General features: G+C 40.7%; 3 protein-coding genes across 3 annotated transcripts in view; 2 read left to right on the plus strand and 1 right to left on the minus strand.

Annotated features, from left to right (window-relative positions):
* Positions 1-10,757, minus strand: part of LOC311044174 (creatine kinase B-type) — a gene marked incomplete at both ends in the record, with an annotated part of 11,322 nt that extends 565 nt beyond the window's left edge. Inside the window, 10 exons of the mRNA XM_084055593.1 lie at positions 145-334; positions 528-651; positions 2,695-2,774; positions 3,986-4,038; positions 5,426-5,558; positions 7,326-7,471; positions 7,646-7,704; positions 8,548-8,687; positions 9,810-9,856; positions 10,742-10,757. Of these exons, the coding sequence (XP_083911719.1) occupies positions 145-334; positions 528-651; positions 2,695-2,774; positions 3,986-4,038; positions 5,426-5,558; positions 7,326-7,471; positions 7,646-7,704; positions 8,548-8,687; positions 9,810-9,856; positions 10,742-10,757 (988 nt within the window). The remainder of the gene's footprint in view (positions 1-144; positions 335-527; positions 652-2,694; positions 2,775-3,985; positions 4,039-5,425; positions 5,559-7,325; positions 7,472-7,645; positions 7,705-8,547; positions 8,688-9,809; positions 9,857-10,741) is intronic.
* A 1,711-nt stretch (positions 10,758-12,468) lies between these two features.
* pierce1 (piercer of microtubule wall 1) lies at positions 12,469-18,398 on the plus strand (the record flags this gene model as incomplete). The annotated part of the gene is made up of 3 exons (XM_084055594.1): positions 12,469-12,635; positions 14,704-14,782; positions 18,261-18,398. The coding sequence occupies 3 exons, from the start codon at positions 12,469-12,471 to the stop codon at positions 18,396-18,398; spliced, it is 384 nt and encodes a 127-aa protein (XP_083911720.1).
* Positions 18,399-26,139: 7,741 nt separating this feature from the next.
* Positions 26,140-27,500, plus strand: part of LOC311044176 (noelin-like) — a gene marked incomplete at both ends in the record, with an annotated part of 18,647 nt that continues 17,286 nt past the window's right edge. Inside the window, one exon of the mRNA XM_084055595.1 lies at positions 26,140-26,205. Coding sequence (XP_083911721.1) covers positions 26,140-26,205 — 66 coding nt within the window. The remainder of the gene's footprint in view (positions 26,206-27,500) is intronic.

Raw genomic sequence — 27,500 nt, forward strand, 5'->3', positions numbered from 1 at the left:
AATATTTGCCTCTGAGATGTAGTGGAGTAGAAGTAAAAGTGTTGGAAATTGGAAATACTCAAGTAAAGCACAAATACCTAAAAATTGTACTTAAGTACAGTACTTGAGTAAATGTACCTATAGTTACTTTCCACCACTGCCTACCTGTAGGCTCCATGCGTAGCCTCAGTCGTGTCAGGACGTCCAGCAGGAGGCAGTGTTGAGGCAGGTGTTGCAGGCTGACGGTGACAGAAGCTCTGAGGCCGGTTCCTACGTCGGCCGGACTGCTGCTGACCCAACCAATCAGCTGCTTCCATGAGAACACATGACGCAGAGCACTGTACTGAGCCTCCAGCTACACACACACACACACACACACACACACACACACACACACACACACACACACACACACACACACACACACACACACACACACACACATTGTCATGTGATAATAATAATCAACATGTATTGTTTACATGTTAATACACATGACTACCAGTCTACAATCATGTTTGAGGTCAAAGGTCAAAGGGTAAACTGACCGTCGGTAGGGTCATACAGATGGTCCTGAAGGCCTCAGAGATGTTTCCATCCTTCCTGTTAGAAACCAACTTCAGATGATCCTCTACGTTCACCCAGATCACCAGATCTCCCTCTGTACTGAGCCTGTAACACAACAGATCTATAGATCTCCCTCTGTACTGAGCCTGTAACACACAACACATCTATAGATCTACCTCTGTACTGAGCCTGTAACAAAACAGATCACCAGATCACCCTCTGTACTGAGCCTGTAACAAAACAGATCACCAGATCTCCCTCTGTACTGAGCCTGTAACACAACAGATCTATAGATCTACCTCTGTACTGAGCCTGTAAAACAACAGATCTATAGATCTCCCTCTGTACTGAGCCTGTAACACAACACATCTATAGACCCTCTGTACTGAGCCTGTAAAACAACAGATCTATAGATCTACCTCTGTACTGAGCCTGTAACACAACAGATCTATAGATCTCCCTCTGTACTGAGCCTGTAACACAACACATCTATAGACCCTCTGTACTGAGCCTGTAAAACAACAGATCTATAGATCTACCTCTGTACTGAGCCTGTAACACAACAGATCTATAGATCTACCTCTGTACTGAGCCTGTAAAACAACAGATCTATAGATCTACCTCTGTACTGAGCCTGTAAAACAACAGATCTATAGATCTACCTCTGTACTGAGCCTGTAACACAACAGATCTATAGATCTCCCTCTGTACTGAGCCTGTAAAACAACAGATCTATAGATCTCCCTCTGTACTGAGCCTGTAACACAACAGATCTATAGATCTCCCTCTGTACTGAGCCTGTAAAACAACAGATCACCAGATCACCCTCTGTACTGAGCCTGTAACACAACAGATCTATAGATCTCCCTCTGTACTGAGCCTGTAACACAACAGATCTATAGACCCTCTGTACTGAGCCTGTAACACAACAGATCTATAGATCTCCCTCTGTACTGAGCCTGTAACACAACAGATATATAGAACCTCTGTACTGAGCCTGTAACACAACAGATCTATAGATCTACCTCTGTACTGAGCCTGTAACACAACAGATCTATAGATCTACCTCTGTACTGAGCCTGTAAAACAACAGATCTATAGATCTACCTCTGTACTGAGCCTGTAAAACAACAGATCTATAGATCTACCTCTGTACTGAGCCTGTAACACAACAGATCTATAGATCTACCTCTGTACTGAGCCTGTAAAACAACAGATCTATAGATCTACCTCTGTACTGAGCCTGTAACACAACAGATCTATAGATCTACCTCTGTACTGAGCCTGTAACACAACAGATCTATAGATCTACCTCTGTACTGAGCCTGTAACACAACAGATCTATAGATCTACCTCTGTACTGAGCCTGTAAAACAACAGATCTATAGACCTACCTCTGTACTGAGCCTGTAAAACAACAGATATATAGACCCTGTAAGATGAAAGCAGACTCATAGAACAGACTAAAGTAGATGAAAGCAGACTCATAGAACAGACTAAACTAGATGAAAGCAGACTCATAGAACAGACTAAAATAGATGAAAGCAGACTCATAGAACAGACTAAAGTAGATGAAAGCAGACTCATAGAACAGACTAAAGTAGATGAAAGCAGACTCATAGAGCAGACTAAACTAGATGAAAGCAGACTCATAGAACAGACTAAACTAGATGAAAGCAGACTCATAGAACAGACTAAACTAGATGAAAGCAGACTCATAGAACAGACTAAACTAGATGAAAGCAGACTCATAGAACAGACTAAAGTAGATGAAAGCAGACTCATAGAACAGACTAAAATAGATGAAAGCAGACTCATAGAGCAGACTAAACTAGATGAAAGCAGACTCATAGAACAGACTAAACTAGATGAAAGCAGACTCATAGAACAGACTAAACTAGATGAAAGCAGACTCATAGAACAGACTAAACTAGATGAAAGCAGACTCATAGAGCAGACTAAAGTAGATGAAAGCAGACTCATAGAGCAGACTAAACTAGATGAAAGCAGACTCATAGAACAGACTAAACTAGATGAAAGCAGACTCATAGAACAGACTAAAATAGATGAAAGCAGACTCATAGAGCAGACTAAACTAGATGAAAGCAGACTCATAGAACAGACTAAACTAGATGAAAGCAGACTCACCAAACAGCTCTGGCATCTGGCCAATCCCGTGCCACTCCTGTCCTCATCTGAGTGGATGAGGGAGCGCTCACTGTCACCCCCTGCTGGAGATACAGCATCATACATCATATTATCGCTGAAACCTTGTATCTCCATTTATAGTTTTAATATATTTATAGTTTTAATATATTTATAGTTTTAATATATTTATAGTTTTAATATATTTATAGTTTTAATATATTTATAGTTTTAATATATTTATAGTTTTAATACATTTATAGTTTTAATATATTTATAGTTTTAATATATTTATAGTTTTAATATATTTATAGTTTTAATATATTTATAGTTTTAATATATTTATAGTTTTAATACATTTATAGTTTTAATATATTTATAGTTTTAATATATTTATAGTTTTAATGTATTTATAGTTTTAATACATTTATAGTTTTAATATATTTATAATTTTAATATATTTATAGTTTTAATATATTTATAGTTTTAATACATTTATAGTTTTAATATATTTATAGTTTTAATATATTTATAGTTTTAATACATTTATAGTTTTAATATATTTATAGTTTTAATATATTTATAGTTTTAATACATTTATAGTTTTAATATATTTATAGTTTTAATACATTTATAGTTTTAATATATTTATAGTTTTAATATATTTATAGTTTTAATATATTTATAGTTTTAATATATTTATAGTTTTAATATATTTATAGTTTTAATACATTTATAGTTTTAATATATTTATAGTTTTAATATATTTATAGTTTTAATACATTTATAGTTTTAATATATTTATAATTTTAATATATGTTTTGTTTTTTTAACGCTCTTCTTTGTCCTGAAAGAGCGTTGCACTAAAGTAGTCTAAATAGTGGATCTACAAGCTCAACGTGCTGCGATGTGACATGTTGTGAGCTTGTAGATCAGCTATTTACATTCATTTAGTAAGAAAGTTTTGAAAGTAAAAGTTAAAGTGTGCGTGTGCGTGTGTGTGCGTGTGTGTGCGTGTGCGTGTGCGTGTGTGTGTGTGTGTGTGTGTGCGCTTGTGTGCGTGCGTGCGTGTGTGCGTGCGTGTGTGCGTGTGTGCGTGTGTGTGTGTGTGTGTGTGTGTGCGCTTGTGTGCGTGCGTGCGTGTGTGCGTGCGTGCGTGCGTGCGTGCGTGCGTGCGTGCGTGCGTGTGTGTGTGTGCGCGCGCGCGTGTGTGTGTGTGTGTGTGTGTGTGTGTGTGTGTGTGTGTGCGTGTGTGTGTGTGTGTGTGTGTAATAAACATGACAGATGTTCTTACTTGCTGAGTCAGCTCCTCTATGCTGTAAAGTCTTCCAGGAAGCTGCTGTAACGCTTAAAGACATCATAATGTTAAATTCATGACATTACATGATGTTATGTTCATTATTGGACATGTTTAATTAACAACATCCAGACCTGTATTAACCCTATATGCTTCCCCAGGGTGACCACAAGTTGAAATGCCCCCCCCCCCACTCCCACTTTCAACCAAACCGAACAATTACCATACTTTTAGGCCTGAAAACCTGAAGAACCCGAAAAGCTGTCATTGTGCTTAATGTCCTCAAAGTCACACATCCAACAAGCTTTAAACTGAGCAGATTGGACCTTCTGTTCCAGAGATAATGGACAAAACATCTTGAAAGCAGCCACATTCACTGATTTTCGATCGCCGATTTTCGATTGAGTTTTGGCCATTGTCGCCCGTTTTTCTTTAATAACACGCAGTGGCGTACCCACCCCAACTAAAATCTAGCCTCCCCTAGAAAATAAAGTAAAAGACTGAAAAACAGGCAGTGAAAAAAATCCAAAGAGAATAGTGGCCGTCGGACCTCGTCCATTCACGCGGGCAGGCAGCTAATCACTACCGTATCCAAACAGCAGAGCGCCGTCGCCTATACTATAGTGATGCAAATGTTTGCCTTTATCTTCATGGGGTGTCAGGAGTGCCAGGTGTGGGGGTCTCTGGGCCATCACCTGTACTCACCAGGCATAAAAGGGGCTCTGAGTATGAGAGCAGCTTGGGGGGGGGGAGGTGGGGTAGGTAGAGGAAAAAATGTCGCCTGCCCTAAATGTAATTTCTGGGAACGCCACTGATAACACGGCGTAGGAAGGTCGGACGCCGTGAGGAACTCTCTGCGATGTAATGAATTCACATATAAAGTGGTGCAGTACCTCTCTTGGCCAGCGTGAGGAGCTATCTGCGATGTAGTCTCGCGTCCCCAGACAACTATTCCACAATCTCTGAATGCTATATAGAGGCTGGAACTCCACTTCCCGAACGCTGTTTAACGGAAGTTGTTCAGACCGGAAAGACATTCGACCAATCACGACGCGGTGCCCGCGGACCTGTAGTCCCAGTGGAAACAGAACCGAGGCGGAAGCATAGAGTCATAGGTAGATTCATGTTATTTGTGCGAGGATTGTTTATCATTATATTCATATATGTATCATATGATACATATATATATATTCATATATATATCATATTTATATTATTTAACATTTGTTGTGATTCCAGTCGGACTCCTTTGCACCACTGCACAATGCTAAAACGGAAGTGGGTAGGGGAGGGGCTTCCGCTTTCCCCTTAAGCATGATCAGAGCTTCCGAGTCCCAGACTGTATGCCGGAAACATTTGTAAATTGTGGGAGGCAACAGTCTGGCCACGCGAGACTATCTGCCATGTAATGAATTCACATATAAAGTGGTGCAGTACCTCTCTTGGCCAGCGTGAGGAGCTCTCTGCGTTCTCCACGGCTGCAGTGTGAAGGGAAAGTGAATGGCTCCACCCCTCTGACAACACTGACCTCACATCCTGTTATGTAAGAGCTGTCCAGGTCATCACCTCCCTGTTTGCGCACACACACACACACACACACACACACACACACACGCACACGCACACGCACACGCACACACGCACACACAATGGACTTTGTGCATCACAGAACCAAAGCAAAGACTTTAGAATGGTTCTTCATATTGGAACAGCGTCAGAAGCCCATAGGGTTAGGGTATATATATAGGGTTAGGGTATATATATAGGGTTAGGGTATATATATATAGGGTTAGGGTATATATATAGGGTTAGGGTATATATATATAGGGTTAGGGTATATATATATAGGGTTAGGGTATATATAAATCATAGGGTTAGGGTATATATATCATAGGGTTAGGGTATATATAAATCATAGGGTTAGGGTATATATAAATCATAGGGTTAGGGTATATATATCATAGGGTTAGGGTATATATAAATCATAGGGTTAGGGTATATATAAATCATAGGGTTAGGGTATATATATCATAGGGTTAGGGTATATATAAATCATAGGGTTAGGGTATATATATATAGGGTTAGGGTATATATATATCATATTGGAACAGTATCGTTGCTTACATATCGTCACTGTCGGGCTCAAACCTTCCATCTACGCTTTTTAAAACATTTTATCCTACTAGATATTCAGAGCGATCGCGGCCTTCAAATCCAGTCCTATGTTGCACTATATTATAATGTATTATTATGCATAATAATGTATTATATATATATATATAATAATGTTGCACTGCTCAGAGCAATGGTCACCATTTAAGTGTTAAACACTGTGTAAGTTTGGTCTTAATTGGAGCAGCGATGCACTTGCAGCACCAGCTCTTAACCCTAACCCAGGTCCACTGTCATACATTGCAACATGCGTTGCAGGGAGGCAGGAGTGGGGGACATATTGCAATTTCACCCACTTCCAGTGGTCAGATCGGCTTCCAGTCTAAACCGCTGGATTCTTTGTGGGGGAAAGAGTGTGTCGGTGAAGTTTCAAGGCAATCTGACAAACCGGAAGTAGGAAGGGAAGTTGTCATTTTTTATGAAATTGGAAGTCGTGGGACCACCCACCACGTTTGGAGCCTGTAGCATGCTGGGTTTATGGCTGTTTAAAAGTATTAAGTATTGTTCAATGTGAAGTGTCACTGTTTAGCAGAAGGGCCTTGCTATTGGGGGGTGTGTCTTTGAAATAATGTGCTCGTCATTTTGTCAGAAATCAATGACAGTATTTTAGAGAGCGGGTGGCTCAGTGTCTAGATGTAAAGAGATGTACAGAGACATTACAATGTAAATGTTATCTATCGTTGTTGTCGGGCAGAAACCTCCTATCTTCATGTTTGAACTTTTTTGTGTGTTTTGGTAAATGAAGGCCCTACTTGATCATACTGCAGCGTCTGTCACACAAAACTATCAACAGTAGCAGATCTACAAGCTCTAAACGCGGCGCGAAGCGATGCATTTTGAGCTTGTCGATCTGCTTCTTTTGCTATCTTTGAATTAGAATCCTGCGTGTTCTTTTTCTCCTATTGTGTGAAAGAGGTCGATAGACAACTACTCAAGTTGTCAAGGTTACCTTCAGGTTGTCCTGGTTACCTTCAGGTTGTCATGGTTACCTTCAGGTTGTCATGGTTACTTCAGGTTGTCATGGTTACCTTTAGGTTGTCATGGTTACTTCAGGTTGTCATGCTTACCTCCAGGTTGTCATGGTTACCTTCAGGTTGTCATGTTACCTTCAGGTTGTCATGTTACCTTCAGGTTGTCATGGTTACCTTCAGGTTGTCATGGTTACCTTCAGGTTGTCATAATTGAAGTCGCTCTGGATGCTGTTGTTGTTGATCTTGTAGTCATGGTAACGCTCGATGACGCGGTCCAAAAAATCACAGTACATGATGTAACACTGAGCATCTCCCGCTACACAACCTACACACTGTGATGCTACACACACACACACACACACACACACACACACAGACACACACACACACACACACACACACACACACACACACACACGGTAAAACACGGACCCGGATCCGTTCGGGTCTTGAGTCCTGTCGGGTTTGTCCGGTTACCGGTGGACCCGCTAAGAAGAGCTCTACTCTCAATCACCTGGTTCCTCCAGGCCCAGTCTGATGACATCATCAAAGATGACTCCGCCCTCTGTACACCTGGTGAATTGTCATTGGTACATGATTTAGGTTAGGACACGCCCCCATGTATGAATACAGTATATATATTTACATACATACATACCTGGTGAATTGTCGTTGGTACAGGTTGTAATTCATACAGAATGTAGTATACATATGTAGTATATATATGTAGTATATATATGTAGTATACATTGCACGGAGCCAGTGCACGTCATTCCGTGTATAGTCGCCTAGAAAACCCGCAAGTCCCATGGTGGGCGTAACCAGTTGCAACCCGGAAAAACCCGGAAGCAGAGCAGTCCCCACAACAACATGTACCATTCTGTGCCTATCGGTACATAACTCATTCTGTGCCTATCGGTACATAACTCATTCTGTGCCTATCTGTACATAACTCATTCTGTGTCTATCGGTACATAACTCATTCTGTGTCTATCGGTACATAACTCATTCTGTGCCTATCGGTAAATAACTCATCGGTACATAACTCATTCTGTGTCTATCGGTACATAACTCATTCTGTGTCTATCGGTACATAACTCATTCTGTGCCTATCGGTACATAACTCAAACGGCGCTGAGTAGGCTCAAGGGAACGTCGGAACGTTCGGGACGGCAACTCGCTCGCTTTAGCTCACTCGGTGGTCCCTCAACGTGGCTCCAGTTCCATTGAGAACTGAGAACTGCGCGCCTCCCAAATGGTTTAGTCACAATGGGGGAGAAGTGAGGCAGCTATGCACTGATTTTCGGATGTTTTGCAGTTGTCTATGCACGGAATGACACTCCCGTGCAATGTATACTAAGTCCTGTGAGATCGGATTGTTCATATATATATATATTTATATATTTATATACATACCTGGTGAATTGTCGTTGGTACAGGTTGTAATTCAGCACGCGGCCCATACAGGTTTGGTTCCCTCTCAGATCAGGAAACTCTTCTTCTGCAGAACCTCGAATCAGATGGAACTGATCCATGGGGTCTGGGGGAACCAAACTCTGGAACAAACAGGAAGTTGTCATTGAACCAAACTCTGAAATAAACAGGAAGTTGTCAAAGAACCAAACTCTGGAACAAACAGGAAGTTGTCATAGAACCAAACTCTGAAATAAACAGGAAGTTGTCATAGAACCAAACTCGGAAACATACAGGAAGTTGCCATAGAACCAAACTCTGAAACAAACAGGAAGTTGTCATAGGGTGCATCCACACGGATACGTCAAGTTGTCGTACGGAAGTCCCATCCACTCCCATGTTAAGTTAGAAACCGGAAGTTCCGGTCCGTTTTTTCCTATAACATGGGAGTGGACGGGACTTCCGACTTCCGTACGACAACTTGACGTACATGTGTGGATGCACCCATAGAACCAAAGTTGGAAAAAACAGGAAGTTGTCATAGAACCTCTCAATAAAGTCTCTCTCCTATTTCAAGTCGGTCGGTCGGTCAGGGTTTTTCAAAGTTTTGTCTGAAACTGTGGGATGACATCGTCACCTTGCTAAACTAATGGCCTAAGTCATTTTTTGAGGAAAATTATATTTTTGCCGAAGTCAGCTCTTCATGACACTGGCCACCTCTGGTAAAATCGCCCATCTCCTAATTGAAAAGGATCATGCTGTTCACTCCCCTTTTAATATAATGGCCTAACTCCCTAGTGTGACTTAGGACAAAATATGCCTTTTTTTTTTGCTTTAGTCACATGGTTTTGTGACTTAAGCCAAATTATTTACTGATTTAGGCCATTTTGTATTTTGTTTTGCTTTTTTTTTTGGCCAAAGTCAGATTTTATCCTATTTAAACCTATTTAAATCTCTTATGTTACATAACTGACAGACGCTGTTATTTCTATTTAAATAGTCATAATTTGTTATAAACATTTTGGGTGAAATGATTAAGACATATCATATAGTTTTGGATCAGTTTTTTCCTGAAAAACTTTAAAAAATGACTTATGCCATTAGTTTAGCAAGGCGACGATATTATAATGTTATAATTATTGACATTATATTGTTTAGACTGATGACTGATGACATCATATCTCATGTAACTTTAAGTAAAGCGTTTTTACTTCATAATAATTTCTCATGGTTTCTACTGTATTTAATAAATAAACGGTTCTTACCTCCAGAATGGGTCGGTAACAAGCCTCCTTGGCGAAAACTACAGGAGCTGAACGACACAAACGTTAAACATGTTTTAAGGTTTAAACATCTTTATCTCATCTCAATGTAGAAACGTTGTTAAAGGGATAGTTCACCCAAAAAAATAATAATCTTATATTAATATATATATATTTTTTTTGTCTCATTCCTAAGACAATAATGTGATGACCAGCGTTCCCGGTAGGCAGCGGTTCCGGTAGGAGACACAAAGGAGACTCTTTGTGTCTCCTACCGGAACCGCTGCCGGTCATCAAACTATTGTCTTTGGAATGAGACAAACTAAAACATATCCATGAATTCAAGTCTCCATGGAGTGACTAATACATAGAAAAAAATGAAATTTGGGGGGTGAACTATCCCTTTAATGTGTACATATCATAACATTAAGCATCTTTATCTCATCTTAATGCATATTATACAGAAACAAACAATAACGTCAATATAATAATAATACATTTATAAACCCACATGTTGAGAATCACTGAGGTTCTCAGAGTTACCACAAGGGGACCCCTAGGGGTTTCTCAGAGTTACTACAAGAGGACCCCTAGGGGTTTCTCAGAGGTACCACAAGGGGACCCCTAGGGGTTTCTCAGAGTTACTACAAGAGGACCCCTAGGGGTTTCTCAGAGTTACTACAAGAGGACCCCTAGGGGGTCCTTAGAGTGACTAGAAGGGGGTAAAGGCTAAATAAATGTGTGATATACTGTAGGAACTTCTTAAAAAATAAATCTATATTTGTGATCATTTCATGAATGACAGTAAATGACTTCAAATCAACTCAGATTATTGAGGGTTCAGAATAAATCATTTATAATTTAATAACATGACATTTAACCTGACTTTAAATATTATAGTTATATTAATATAATTAATATAATATTGTACTTACGTTTGATCTTCCACATGATGTAAATCTGTGTTTGTTATTATAATGTAATTATAATATAATATTAATTTATATAATACTTATAATGCTATTAAAATATTAGCTTCTACACAGCTGTCTGTCTTCAGTCACCAACTTCAAAGTCGGCTCTGAACAAAACATTTAAAAATACACACACATACACACACACACACACACACTGTGTGTGTGTGTGTGTGTGTGTGTGTGTGTGTGTGTGTGTGTGTGTGTGTGTGTGTGTGTGTGTGTGTGTGTGTGTGTGTGTGTGTGTTTATATATCCAGTGTGATGTCATTGTTCTGGGTGTCAGGTTACACCACCATAACAAAGAGAACATCTACTCCAGCTGTCTACCATGTAGAGACAGACAGACAGACAGACAGACAGACAGACAGACAGGCAGGCAGGCAGGCAGGCAGGCAGGCAGGCAGGCAGGCAGGCAGGCAGGCAGGCAGGCAGGCAGGCAGGCAGGCAGGCAGACAGACAGACAGACAGACAGACAGACAGTGGCAATCTGGGAACCCATTCAGTTAAAAAAAAAATATAATAATCCTTTCTAGAGAGATTAGTGGCATGGTATTACATATTGTATTATAAATAGATATAATATTATATATATATGGTATTACATATTGTATTATATATAGATATAATATTATATATACATGGTATTACATATTGTATTATATATAGATATAATATTATATATGTCATCAGAATCAGAATCAGAATCAGGTTTATTGTCACATCACAGGTTTACATGGTAAAAAGTGGGTGAAATTCGTTTTTGTACATCACTCCCATCGCAACGTTAAATTCCGTAGAAAGAAGAGTGGGGAGAGAGAAGAAGAAGAGGGGTAGGGGTTAAGTGGGAAGGAGATCAACAGAGAACAATAGAAGGCCAAAAACAAGTTATCTACATATTTACAAAGTACCTGAGATAAGAGACAAACTAAGGTGCCTGAGCATAGCAGCAATGTATGTATACTGTGCATGATATACTTATAGACGCTAAGGTGCTTAGAGAGAAAAAGAGTGCAATATTTTTTTTTTTTTTTAAGTTTGTGCGTTATACATGGGGATTAAGGTGCAGAGGGTCAGTGCGTGTAGCTGAAAAGGGCTCATGCTTCATTCAGCATTCTGAATTCATTCTGAATATGTAATATTGTATATATAATACAATATTACATATTGTATTATATATAGATATAATATTATATATACATGGTATTACATATTGTATTATATATAGATATAATATTATATATAGATGGTATTACATATTGTATTATATATAGATATTATATTAATTATGGCATGGTGGTGGTTTTATTGGTATTATTTGTATTTACTTGTTTAGGACACAAGGGGGCGACCGAGGACTACATAATTCTGCAGGAAGAGAGCGAAACTGTTTCTGGTGTTACACCGCATTTGGTGACCTTACAGAATAACGTGACTCCAGGCTTTTAGAAGTCAGAAGATGCTCTTATTCAGCGTGAGGACACAATAAACAGAGTAAACAAACATGAACTCTAGTCAATAAACTAATATTCTAAATGTTGCGCCGAGCATACCATGTAGTTGCTCAAATAAGCTTGTGATACTACAATAATCGATGGGTCACCAATTTCGGTATAACACACCCGTCAAACCAGTCAAACTAAACGCTCAACCTGACAACCGTTGCTAACAACACAGAGGTGTCTGAATATGGACTGCAGTGAAACCAGTGAGAACACAGTCAACCTGATGGAGGAGAAACCAGTTCAAACCAGTGAGAACGCGGAGGCTTTGAAGCTTCAAACCAGTCATTTTTACAAAGTTCATCAGAATCTACCAGCGAGGTTCAACAACCCTGACGGTTTCCATGGTTACAGGTAAGAGGCTGTGATAACAGTCTGTTAAAAGCAGCTGTTTTAGGACAGGGGTGATGATGCAACTTTAATGGTCCAGCGGGCCACATTACATACTGTCTGTTTAATGATGTAGAGGGCCACTATATTTCCACATTGCATATACTGTCAGGCCGACAAATCTTATCTCCGTTTTTTAACTTTTTTCGTATGTCACACAAAAGTAGTGTAGTGAAATGTATTAATCTGTGGGGCTATTTGCCCTTGTTTAAGGAGAATTAAAGAGTCCAGGCATTCCTTCTCCTCAGTTGATTTTATTAAGGAGAGAAGAGAATTACTTACATGGTTACACAGGACAGGGCATGGCAGCTTTCACACAGGAAAAGAGGCAGAGTAAAACACAGCATTGATATTTATACTCTGTGTGTATGCACGTGCATGCTGTTTTCTATAGGCTTGTGCATGAGGTGTGTGTGTTGAGGTCCACATGTCTAAACAGTGTGGATCCTATATGTGTGTGTGTGCATGCACGGATGCACTTCAGTGTGCACGTAGGTGCGTGTGTTAGACTATGTGTGTAAATGAGTATGTGCTTAATTAAGTAGTTTGGTGTGTGTGTAGGTCTATTGTGTGAGTTGGTTAAGACAATATACTGGTCAACTAAGGGCAGATGACCCCAGGAGATACTGACATCTGGACCTGGGCTTTTCTCCCCCATGAAAGGGTGTAGAATTTCTGTAGCTAATCAGGAATGTCTCCCAAACCAGCTAGTCAGCGTTAAGTTTGACCAGAGTAATCAATGGACTATGTTTATTAGGCCTTTGTAGTATTTAGTAGTATGCATAGTTATATCATAATGTGAGTGCATCACAATATGGGTACTGGTATATTAGTGTATAATGATATGTGATATTATGCATGGATGCATGTATATAGGTACAAAACCATGTGTTGCCCTAGATCACTGTTAGTCATTGACCATAGGAGCATCCAGTGTGTGGCATCCTGTGGGGGATGTGTCTCTCTAGATCTGCTCTTTGTGTGTTCATCTTAGGTATTTTTAGACTATATGATTATTAGACTATATGCTTAGTTCTAATATACTACAGTAGCAAAAATAGCAGATCTACAAGCTCAAAACGCGTCGCAGTGCGACGCGTTTTGAGCTTGTAGATCTGCTATTTTTGCTACTTTTGAATTTGAATCCTGATTTTTTTTCCCCCTCTTTTTGAATTGGAATCCTGAAAAGTAACATTATTATTTAATTCCAGATGCATTTAGTTATACTTATGTTAACTGTATGAACTTAAATACAAATACATTGGACATAGTCATTAAGCTACTAATATAGACTGAATTCATTAAAGCGGGTCATGTTTGTAACAGCTGAAATCAAAACAATAATATGTCAGTATTCTGATATTAACCTGCGGGCCGCATTAAGTGCGGGCGCCAGTTGCCCATGTATGTTTTAGGGCAGTGGTTCTCAAACTTTTTCATGTCAAGGACCCCCAAATTGACACTTATTAGCCCGCGGACCCCCATTTGAAAAGATAAGGCAGGGACCCCCATAAGAGAAGATTTTTACGGCTCTCTAGCAGTGATTCTCATCCATTTTAATTTCAAGGACCCCCAGTTTGACATGCATTAGGGCTACAGACCCCCATTTAATGGCATGTATGTCTCTGGGACCCCAATTTATATTGTAAAATCAATGTTAATTTAACTCTGAGAGTGTACAAATGGAACCAAATGGACCCGTTAGGGTCCATTTGGTTCCATTTGGACACTCTCAGAGTTACAGACCCATAAGGGTCCATTTGGTTCCTATCCATCATTTAGCTGCATGGGGACCCCCTGGAACCCCCTCAAGTACCCCTGGGGGTCCCCGGACCCCACTTTGAGAACCAATGTTTTAGGGGCTTAACCTGACAACAGTACTTTTTCTTTTTCTTACTCTTTGCCTGTAACTTTATGTTAAGCTGCTGTGCTGCCTCTGGGCGACCCAACCCCCCCCATGGGATAATAAAGGTATCAATCTATCTAGAATGATTGTTAATGAACATGTTTGTATTATTATGATTATTTTCAGTCAGAAGAAAACCCATCCGTTGTACCAGACCTCCAACCAGCTGTATGGCAGCAAGAAACCAACCGTTCACCACATGCCTGTAAATATGATATACATACATGATATAAATACACTATATATACATGATATAACTATTTTATATTTTACACTTTATATAGGTTCAGAAACTTAATTTTGGTAGATTTTTCTCCAAAAATACCAATTGGTCTTGTATTTTGTATTTTGTATTTTGTATCATTTTTTATCATTGATCATAGTCACCTTTACAATGAGGTATAACGTGTTTGTGCAATCATGGAATGAGCAACACAGCTAAACCCCCAAACCCCCCAAATACCCCAATATATACCCCACTAAATACCCCACAATATATACCCCACTAAATACCCCACTAATATGCTTCTGTTGGTAATCGCTCTCCTCACACCAGCTGGCAGGTGTGTGTCAGTCAGTCACAGGTGTGTGTCAGTCAGTCACAGGTGTGTGTCAGTCAGTCACAGGTGTGTGTCAGTCAGTCACAGGTGTGTGTCAGTCAGTCACAGGTGTGTGTCAGTCAGTCACAGGTGTGTGTCAGTCAGTCCCAGGTGTGTGTCAGTCAGTCCCAGGTGTGTGTCATTTGGTACTCGCCCCTAATTGTCGGTCAGAAAAATGGACACAGGACCACCTTGGTATAGTTGAGTTGGATTTATTGACAATTGACTATGTGATAGTATAACAGTATGACAGACTGACAGTATGGTCTGGAATACAAAACCAAACAAACACACAGGTTCATATTCATAAAAAGCAACACTGTACCAAACTCTAACAATTAGCACATAGTACGAACAATGACACAAAACTGAATTAACTGAAGAACTGAAGCACAAAACCTACATCATAAAGTACTTACTTATCAGGAATGACACATAGAGGTCTCTACTGACACATACTGTACAGAGGTCTGTACTGACACACATACTGTACAGAGGTCTGTACTGACACACATACTGTACAGAGGTCTGTACTGACACACATACTGTACAGAGGTCTGTACTGACACATACTGTACAGAGGTCTGTACTGACACATACTGTACAGAGGTCTGTACTGACACACATACTGTACAGAGGTCTGTACTGACACATACTGTACAGAGGTCTGTACTGACACATACTGTACAGAGGTCTGTACTGACACATGCTGTACAGAGGTCTGTACTGACACATACTGTACAGAGGTCTGTACTGACACATACTGTACAGAGGTCTGTACTGACACATACTGTACAGAGGTCTGTACTGACACATACTGTACAGAGGTCTGTACTGACACATACTGTACAGAGGTCTGTACTGACACATGCTGTACAGAGGTCTGTACTGACACATACTGTACAGAGGTCTGTACTGACACATACTGTACAGAGGTCTGTACTGACACATGCTGTACAGAGGTCTGTACTGACACATACTGTACAGAGGTCTGTACTGACACATACTGTACAGAGGTCTGTACTGACACACATACTGTACAGAGGTCTGTACTGACACATACTGTACAGAGGTCTGTACTGACACATGCTGTACAGAGGTCTGTACTGACACATACTGTACAGAGGTCTGTACTGACACATACTGTACAGAGGTCTGTACTGACACACATACTGTACAGAGGTCTGTACTGACACATACTGTACAGAGGTCTGTACTGACACATGCTGTACAGAGGTCTGTACTGACACATACTGTACAGAGGTCTGTACTGACACATACTGTACAGAGGTCTGTACTGACACATACTGTACAGAGGTCTGTACTGACACATACTGTACAGAGGTCTGTACTGACACACATACTGTACAGAGGTCTGTACTGACACATACTGTACAGAGGTCTGTACTGACACACATACTGTACAGAGGTCTGTACTGACACATACTGTACAGAGGTCTGTACTGACACATACTGTACAGAGGTCTGTACTGACACATACTGTACAGAGGTCTGTACTGACACATGCTGTACAGAGGTCTGTACTGACACATACTGTACAGAGGTCTGTACTGACACATACTGTACAGAGGTCTGTACTGACACATACTGTACAGAGGTCTGTACTGACACATACTGTACAGAGGTCTGTACTGCAGGCAAACTAAACTAAACTGACACTCTGGGTCAAGTCAACCTGAACACAATAAATTATAAGTGCAGAAGGCGGGCTTCAATACCTAACTGCCCAATAAGACTTCCAGCCTGTTAAGGGACTGGCATGATCTACAATTAGCTGAAAGTAAAAACACCTGAGTAATCATTATTGACAACAGCTGTGTAATCATGGCCTTTCTTACAGGTCTTCCTTGGTTGTTGTCTTCCTTTGACTTCACCGAACTTGAAGTGAGACTGAAGTCAATTCAGTGAGACTCACAGAAGTTTGAAAGGAACTCACAGACTTCAGTGAGACTCACAGAACTTGGTCCTAAGTTTGTAAATGGTTCCAGGGCTGACACCACATAATGCTGTCACTCACATAATCATCAGGTGTTATGGTTATACTAGGAGGAAGATTCTTTTTTTTAAAAAGTGTGTAACGGAACAGCAGCTTCACTTGTCCTGTTGCACCATGGGCCTTATCGTGAAGGTCCTGTTGCACCATGGGCCTTATCGTGAAGGTCCTGTTGCACCATGGGCCTTATCGTGAAGGTCCTGTTGCACCACGGGCCTTATCGTGAAGGTCCTGTTGCACCATGGGCCTTATCGTGAAGGGACAAACGTGGCATCTGTCCATGGGGGGGGGGGGGGGGGGGGGGGGGGAGTGTTGCTGCTTGGAGCATACACTGTCATGCAGTAGGGTTTACATGGCAAAAGAAGGGAGTCCAAAACTCCATGAATACGTGCTTGTTCAAAACATGTGATCTATGATCACGTTTTCAAAACCTTTCGGTATGGCACATATCCAGCCTGGCTGCAAAAAAGCCCATCACATCAACCTCTGATATGGATTTTGAAGGGATGTCAGTGTATTGTGAACTATTCAATAGACCTTATAAGGAGACCTCAGGAGTTGCAATCCACATCCCAACACCTACCGTGTAACTGCACCCCGGGGCCAAATGCTCTCTCTCTCTCTCTCTCTCTCTCTCTCTCTCTCTCTCTCTCTCTCTCTCTCTCTCTCTCTCTCTCTCTCTCTCTCTCTCTCTCTCTCTCTCGCTCTCAACAAAAATCAAACAAACTGGTGTGAACCTCAAAAAAAAAGACAACGATTACCAACATAAGCATATTGGGGGATTTTGGCAATTTCTTTTTTTTTGTGCGGTGGGGGGGGGGGGGGCTACCTACACGTTTAGCTGTTGCTCATTCCACGTTTGCACAATCCTTACAAGTTTTACGTTGTTAGTTGTAAAGGTGACTAATCAACGAAAACATCCACCGAAGTTTGTGAGTTTATAAATATATATGAATATCCAATTAAAACTCAATTGATGTGTTTCAGACTCAGTATTGATCATTAATCAGGTTTATTGGTTGGTGTTTTAGACTCGGTATTGATCAGGTTTATTTATCGATGTGTTTTAGACTCGGTTCTTCGGGACGTCTCGGCGTTTTTCTGAGGACCTTCTGAGAGGCGGGATGTTTCAGGACAGCAGCTTAAACACCTCGCTACAAAACGCACCAATCAGCTTCAACTACCATCATCATCACCATGGCAACTAGCTCTGTCATCCTGCTAAACAACTACATCACCATGGTAACTAGCTCTGTCACGCTGCTAAACAACTACATCACCATGGCAACTAGCTCTGTCACCCTGCTTAACAACTTCATCACCATGGCAACTAGCTCTGTCACTGTGCTTAACAACTACATCACCATGGCAACTAGCTCTGTCATCCTGCTAAACAACTACATCACCATGGTAACTAGCTCTGTCACCCTTATTAACAACTACATCACCATGGCAACTAGCTCTGTCACTGTGCTAAACAACTACATCACCATGGCAACTAGCTCTGTCACTGTGCTAAACAACTATATCACCATGGCAACTTGCTCTGTCACCCTGCTTAACAACTACATCACCATGGCAACAACAGTAGTCTGTAAACATACTAAACAACAACTGTTTATTGTACATATTCCTTGTTTTTCATACAGTAACCTGTAAGCTGATTGTATGACGTTCTGCATAGTAGTGTATATCTGTCTGTCATCATGATGTGAGTGCATGGGATCTCATTCTAAATAAGACGTTGTGCTTTTATGAGCGATCCAGTTTAGAGGACCTTGTGATGTGAATTGTATTTCCATGTCTTTTCTAAATAAAGTATTCATTCAATCAAAAACTGACCTGATTTCATGATTTTAATATTAAACGAACAAATAGAAATGAAACTCATAGATTATGTAAATAACTGTCCAACCAGACAAAGAGAACATTTCATACACATGAGATACAGCTGAGGAAGACAAGAACATAGAACCATGAAATCTAGAACATGAAAATAACACATAGAAATACAAGACTTAGACGAGACACCTATCATATCATATCGTATCATATCATGTCTTATCATATCATATCTTATCATATCATGTCTTATCATATCATATCATGTCTTATATCCAATCCAATCCAATCCACTTTATTTATATAGCACGTTTCACAGCCAGGGTTTAAGTGCTGTACAGAAAATCATGCAAAGTACACTGTTAAAATATGCTAAAACACAAAAAGATAAAACAAGAGCAAGGACACACAAAGAACAATAAGACATAGACCATAGAAACTCAAGCGGGGTTAAAATGCCAAGGTATAAAGATGTGTCTTAAGCCGAGATTTAAAAGTCTCAATGGTGGGGGCCGTTTTAACATGGGGGGGAGCACATTCCATAGTGAAGGGGCTATGGCAGCAAAGGCTCGGTCGCCTCTGGTCTTTAATTTGGTCTTTATTGTGACCTCCAGGTTTAGCTGGCCGGCAGACCGCAGTGACCTTGGGGGGGTATAGACCTTTATGAGGTCAGAGAGGTACTGGGGTGCCAAGCCATTCAGGGATTTAAAAACAAACAATAACATTTTAAAATCAATTCTGGTAACCAAAAACAGGTAACCAGTGGAGTGAGGCCAGCACGGTCGTAATGTGCTCACGTCTACTGGTTCCTGTCAGGAGGCGTGCCGCAGAATTTTGGACTAACTGCAGGCTTGCTAAGGAGGCTTGATTTAGCCCGACATACAGCGCGTTGCAGTAGTCCAGACGTGTGGTAATAAAGGCGTGAATGACACGCTCAAAATCATTGAACGACAAAACTGGCTTAATTCGGGCAAGCAGTCTCAGATGATAAAAACTGGAGCTGACCACAGCATTTACCTGTTTATCTAATTTGAGTACATTGTCAAACTTGACTCCAAGGTTGGAGACGACAGGTTTCACATAAGACTGCAGAGGGCCCAGATTGGTGGGTATAATGCCAGGACCACTAGGCCCAAACACTATGACCTCTGTCTTTTTTTCATTGACACTTAGAAAGTTAAAAGCCATCCAGGTTTTAACGTCGTTGAGACAATCTAGAAGTGGTGTCAGGGAGCTATTACATTCCTTTTTTAGGGGCATGTAGATTTGAGAATCATCTGCATACAGATGGTAAGAGATGCCATGCTTCTTAAAAATTAGACCCAGGGGGAGAAGATACAGGGAGAACAATATAGGCCCCAAGGATCGAACCCTGGGGGACTCCGGAAGACAAGGGTGTGGAGGATGACACAAAATCTCCAAATTTCACTGAGAAACATCTCTCAGATAGATAAGACCTAAACCAGTCTAGGGCAGTGTCTGTGACACCAACACACTGCTCCAAACGGGAGATTAGAGTCTTGTGATCCAGGGTGTCGAAAGCAGAGGTCAAGTCAAGGAGTAGCAAAATAGCAGAGTTACCTTTGTCAGTGGTCAATAGTACATCATTGAATACTCTCAACAACGCAGACTCGGTACTGTGAAATGCTTTGAAACCAGACTGAAAGACATAAAAAATATTGTGTTCCTGTAAAAAAGACTGTAATTGAAATAAAACAGTTTTCTCAAGGATTTTGGAAATGAAGGGAAGCTTTGAGATTGGTCTGTAGTTTGACAAGACGGAGGTATCGAGACTGGGTTTTTTGATCAGTGGTGTCACAACTGCTGTTTTGAAATATATTGGCACAACACCTGAGGCCAGACTGCTATTAATGATGTTGTGGACACTAGGCCCAATGGACTCCCAAACCTCCTTAAAGAGGTGAGTGGGGATAGCATCTGTGGGGCAGGATGAGGTTTTGAGGTGCATGACCAGTTCGCTGAGTTTTGAGAATGACACAGGGTTGAAATGATTAAATATAGTTGTGCAGGTGACAGCCAGAGAGGGGTCTAGGGCAGGGGGGGAGATGTGTGCTCTAATGGTTGTGACCTTGTCTACAAAATAGCAGAGAAAATCCTCACAGACATCAGAAGATGCTTCCAGACAAGTAGGTTGGGGAGGATTTAACAGCTGGTCAATAGTTTTAAAAAGAACACGCGGTTTATCCACATATCATGTCTTATCATATCATGTCTTATCATATCGTATCATATCTTATCCAGTAAATTAAGATTCTCAATCGGCCCGCCCAGTAAATAATGTTTAAACTTTAGGTAAATACCCTTTTGTTTGTTTGTTTTGAACACATTTTTGACCATAATCAGATTGGACATATAGTTGTTTTTAGCTCTCATGCACAGTGATAGTGTGGTAGGCCATGACAAGGAGGCCATGCCAAGGAGACGATGCCAAGAAGACGATGCCAAGGAGGCGATGATTAGATGCCGAGGCCAGATTCCCCACAGATACTTGGACTTCTGCCAGAAATACTCCCACTGCCAACATATGAGCTGCTCACGACACAAAGAACACATTTACACAACCTTTAGATAGTCAGACAGACAGGTACTACACATTATGTAACCTTTAGATAGTCAGTCAGACAGACGGACAGACAGACAGACAGACAGACAGACAGACAGACAGACAGACAGACAGACAGACAGACAGACAGACAGACAGACAGACAGACAGACAGACAGACAGACAGACAGACAGACATACAGACAGACAGGTACTACACATTATGTAACCTTTAGATAGTCAGTCAGACAGACAGGTACTACAAGCATCAGACAGACAGGTACTGTGGTCAAGGCTCCATAAAGATTATCAAAGTCCAATAATGCACTTTTTGTGTTTTAATTCACCTCCTAAACACCAGCAGTCCAGTGCTGTGTAATAACAATAAACTCTCACTAAGCTAACACCAGGCCTTTGAGTTAACTTACACATTTACTGAAGGTTTTATCATTAACCTGACATAACTTTCCGGGCAGCCTTTACATTCATACTGATGGGACAGACCGAGAGCAGAGCCGCTGCTCCTTGACTTGGAGAGGAGCCAGCTTAGGTGGTTCGGGCATCTATGGTACGGACGCCTCCCGAGCGTCTGTACTAGGGAGGTCCTCTGGGCACGTCCTACTGGGAGGAGGAGACCTGCTGGCAGACCGAGGACCACCAGATGGTCCGTGACTGTTTAGTGTTTACATAATATATGTATCTCTGCTGTCCGGCAGAAACCAGCTAACTCCAAAATGTTCATTTTTCAGGAAATGAAAGAAAGTGTAGTTAGGAGGTTTTGTTCATCATTGATAAGAACAGCTGAATGGAACCTCCAAGCTTTACTTTACTTTATTTGTTTATTTGGACAGGACAGAGCATATTAATGGACGTCACATGGACGTAAATACACCGGATTTAGCAAAGATGCTAGTTTTCATCCGCAGTCCTCACAAGAAACATAAAATCAGAAAACAGACAGACAAACGGTGGAATACGTTTACATAACATCACATAGGGAACACGGCATAAAAATAAACATGAAACAAGATCACAAATGGTTTTCAAGCTCACAATGAGGTTGGAGCAAAAGCCTCAAAATGGAGTTAGCTGGTTTGTGCCGGACAGCAACGATATGCAACGTGTTCCTCTGGAGTGAGTGTGTAGATATATATATATATATATATATATATATATATATATATATATATATATATATATATATATATATATATATATATATATATATATATATATATATATATATATATATATATATATATATAATATAGTGGCCCTCTCCATCATCAAAGTTTCATCACCACTGGTCTATAGCAGTGGTTTTCAACCTTTTTCATGCCAGGGACCCCTAAATTGATATACATTTGGCCGCGGACCACCATCTGAAAATGTTTTGTGCCAGGGACCCCCCCAGGAGCAAAGATTTGAGTTAATGTTCTCTTTGAAAACAATTTATATTCAAAGATTTGAACACATTGTCAAGATTTTTCAAAAATAGCAGATCTACAAGCTCATAGCGGAGCTTGTATATCTGCTATTTTTGAATAGCCAAAGCTAAGTGGTTAAAATGATTCTGAGGCTAGGTTAGCTAATTTAGCTGGGGACCCCCTGGTAGCCCCCCAAGGACCACTGGTGGTCTCCGGACCACTGGTTGAAAACCACTGGTCTATAGTGTAAAACAAAAATTGCAAAATTAGCCGATCTACAAGCTCAAAACGTGTCTTATCGCAACACGTTTTGAGCTTTTGCAGATCTGCTAATTTAGCATTGTTGCTATTGTTTTTATAGGAAATCTGAAAAGGAAGAGTTTTGAAAATGGAGAGAGCTGGTAATATAATGAAATATTCAAATGTTTTAATGCTCATAATTCACCAGGAGGTTTAAAACAATTCATATAAATATGTTCTGAAATCTCTATGGGAAAAATGAATAGGGATTCTATCTGTGGCACCACAAAATGGCCATCACTGCTATGCCCTATATACAGTATAAATCATATATACAGTATATTTATACAAGAGAGAGAGAGAGAGAGAGAGAGAGAGAGAGAGAGAGAGAGAGAGAGAGAGAGAGAGAGAGAGAGAGAGAGAGAGACACACAGACACAGACACACACACACACACACACACACACACACACACACACACACACACACACACACACACACACACACACACACACACACACACACACACACACACACAGAGAGGCAGCCTTCTCTCTCTCTCTCTCTCTCTCTCTCTCTCTCTCTCTCTCCTCTCTCTCTCTCTCTCTCTCTCTCTCTCTCTCTCATAACTGGGTCATGTGTTCCACCGTTTCCCTCCGCTGGTTGCCTAGACAACAGTGACATCCCACAATGCAGTGCGGGAGCTGTGTGTGTGTGGAGGCTGGATGAGCAGGTTGTTGCTACGGGTTTGGAACCTGCAACCTTTTTCATTACAGGACGTCCAGCCAGCAGATGGTACACACCACATGAGCACCTGTGTGTGTGTGTGTGTGTGTGTGTGTGTGTGTGTGTGTGTGTGTGTGTGTGTGTGTGTGTGTGTGTGTGTGTGTGTGTGTGTGTGTGTGTGTGTGTGTGTGTGTTCATCCCCAGCAGCGTGTTCCTTTCCTCTCAGCAGGGGTGTAAAAAGTACTCAATGTTTTTTACTTAATAAAAGTATCAATACTGCAATATAGAAATCCTCTGTAAGGGATTTACAGAGGATACAGTATTCAAAATGTACTTCTATCCTAGATCTATGATGTCATTTACAGTCAGTGACGTGCACAGACATTTTGAGGGGCAGGTGCTCAAGTAAATTATACTTTTTTTTGTTTACTTGGTCTGCTCTTTTTTCCCTCTACACCTATACCTCTTTAAAAAAATAGCCGATCTACAAGCTCGTAGATCTTGTAGATCTGCTATTTTTGGCTAAAGTTCTCCTCAGAAAAGGGATGCAAGGTTTCGAGTGGTTATGGTAAAAAGAAAAATCATATCACATAAAGATTTGGCGGACCCCCTGTAGTAACTCTGAGGACCCCCTAGAGAGAGACCCCTGCTTTAAACTGAAAAAAAGAGATCTCATTTTTTCAAAAGGGCACTTCTGGTCAAGAGGGCAAAGGGCAGGTGCTCTAGCACCACCTAGAGTCTATCTGTGCACGTCCCTGTTTACAGTGGATAATGTATGGGTAGGTGGTCATTTTTTAAAATGAAATCCCTTCAGGGTGATTATCCACCAACACGGAGCGGAGGTGGATAATCACGCTGAAGGCATTTAATTTTCAATAATGACCACCTAACCATACATTATCCCGCTTATTACACGGCTTAATGAATAAATTGACCCAAAAGTAACAACAAAACAAAAAGTATTTCCTTGCTCACGGCAATGAAAGTTCATAAGTATTGGGCTGGGCGGACAAGTTCGCCTCGGAAAACAAATGACAGTATTCCATAAGGTAACGGGAAGACTCGCCTCAAAACACACTCGCCCCCCCATTCTATATACCGCAGGATTTGCCTATTTGCCCCGGGGCGAATAGGCAACACGGTGTGTTTTGGGTCGACTGTGTTTTGGGGCAACTGTGTTTTGGGGCGACTGTGTTTTGGGCCGACTGTGTTTTGGGCCGACTCTGTTTTGGGCCGACTGTGTTTTGGGCCGACTGTGTTTTGGGCCGACTGTGTTTTGGGCCGACTGTGTTTTGGGGCGAGTGTGTTTTGGGCCGACTGTGTTTTGGGCCGACTCTGTTTTGGGCCGACTCTGTTTTGGGGCGACTGTGTTTTGGGCCGACTGTGTTTTGGGCCGACTGTGTTTTGGGGCGACTGTGTTTTGGGGCGACTGTGTTTTGGGGCGACTGTGTTTTGGGCCGACGGTAAACATGGAAGTGTAGAGGATGAATGACTTTTGGGTGTAAAAGGGATATCCCTTTGGTTTAGTGGTTAAGATGTTGGCTTTCCACGTGGGAGTTTGAATCCCGGGCGTAACGCATGTGTGTGTGTGTGTGTGTGTGTGTGTGTGTTGTGTGTGTGTATGTGTGTGTGTGTGTGCGCGTGCGCGCGTGTGTTCTATTATCACACTGATCTCAGACCTGTGATGTGTTATGTTCTACATGGTGTACAGTATCTACATCATCACACACAGAGCAGTGTGTGATATATATATATATATATATATATATATAGTGTTATGTTGTACATGTTGTACAGTACATCACACACAGAGAAGCTGAGCTGACCGTTTGCTTTTTCCACACGAATGATTTATCATTCTGGAGCCAATCTTTAATTTATCATCTACTGAGAGAGAGAGAGAGAGAGAGAGAGAGAGAGAGAGAGAGAGAGAGAGAGAGAGAGAGAGAGAGAGAGAGAGAGAGGGAGGGAGAGGGAGAGGGAGAGGGAGAGGGAGAGAGAGAGAGAGAGAGGGGGAGAGAGAGAGAGAGAGAGAGAGAGAGAGAGAGAGAGAGAGAGAGAGAGAGAGAGAGAGAGATCCGTGACAGAGGAGGAGAGGAGAAGAAAACAGAAGAGGAGAGGAGAGTAGAGAGAGAGAGAGACAGAAGGAAGGATGGAGGCATCGGGCGAGATTCTGCGTGTTGCTCTGTTGCTGCTGCTGGGAACAGAATTCACACAGGTATTAATTTATATATATTATATATCTATCTATCTACGTATCTATCTAATCATCTATATATCTATCTATCTATCTATCTATCTATACAACCATCTATATATTTATACATTAAATATGATATTATATTTATATCTACATTATAATTATAATAGTATAGTAAATTATATATATATATATATATATATATATATATATATATATATATATATATATATATATATATATATATATATATATATATATATATATATATAAATGTACATTTACATGTATTTGTATGTATCTATTTATAAAATATAATCATATTTACTGTCATATTATTTATTTGTATCTAAATAATAAAAATGTGATTATTATTTAAGACACTTAAAGAGACAGTGCCCTCAATATCTTCTGTATAACTACTTCTGCACAGTGAGTGACATGCACAGATACACCACTAGAGGCGCCACCATGATCTAGTGTCTCCTACATTTAGAGCAACAATGGGAAACATTATAATGTAGATTGACCGATATCATCCATTAAATAATGTATAATATAATGTATGATATATTAATAATAATGTGTAACGTCCTCACACCGTCCATTAATAGATGTGAATAGAGCACTGAAGTCTGATGTCACTGCCACTAGAGGGCGCTGTTTCATGGGTTCGTGGCTTTATTTTTTGTGTTGAAATCCCCATTTGTGAATGTTAGATCAGGTCATATATGAACTGTGTTCCAAACATAAACACACCACCCTGGCGTTTCTGTCAGGGGGCGTGGCTCTGCATCGTTTATGATATTCATTCATATTTGATACAGCCTGCTTCAGGCGAAAATGGAATGAATTCTGCCTTAAAGGGATTGTAGGCGAGTTCAGACATAATCAAAGAAAAAAACTGTTGTCAAACACCACCCCTCCAGCAGTTTGTTTCCCCGACCACCAGGGGGTGACGCAGGGGGGGACATCTAAATGAGCCATGCCCAAAATAGGTTGCCTTATGCGGATACAATTCACGGAACTGCCCGCCCCTACGGTTCTCTGAATTTTTATTTTTAAATAGGCTCTTTCATGATAAATTGAACACATATATGAAGTTAAACAACTAAATTCTATCCACACGCTATCTTAAAAGTAAATTCTGTGCCTCTAAAACGAAGTTTGAGAGCGTTTTAAAACCGAAAGTAAAAAGTTGACACGGGCACGGACGTGCACATGCGTGCGTTAATTTACGACCCGGACATAAACAACATGAACATAAACAGTAGGGAAAATACGGATTTCAGAAAGTGTACTGTGTTTCAATG

Source organism: Gymnoscopelus microlampas (genome assembly GCF_963454915.1).
Source record: "Gymnoscopelus microlampas genome assembly, chromosome: 4".
NCBI lineage: Eukaryota > Metazoa > Chordata > Actinopteri > Myctophiformes > Myctophidae > Gymnoscopelus > Gymnoscopelus microlampas.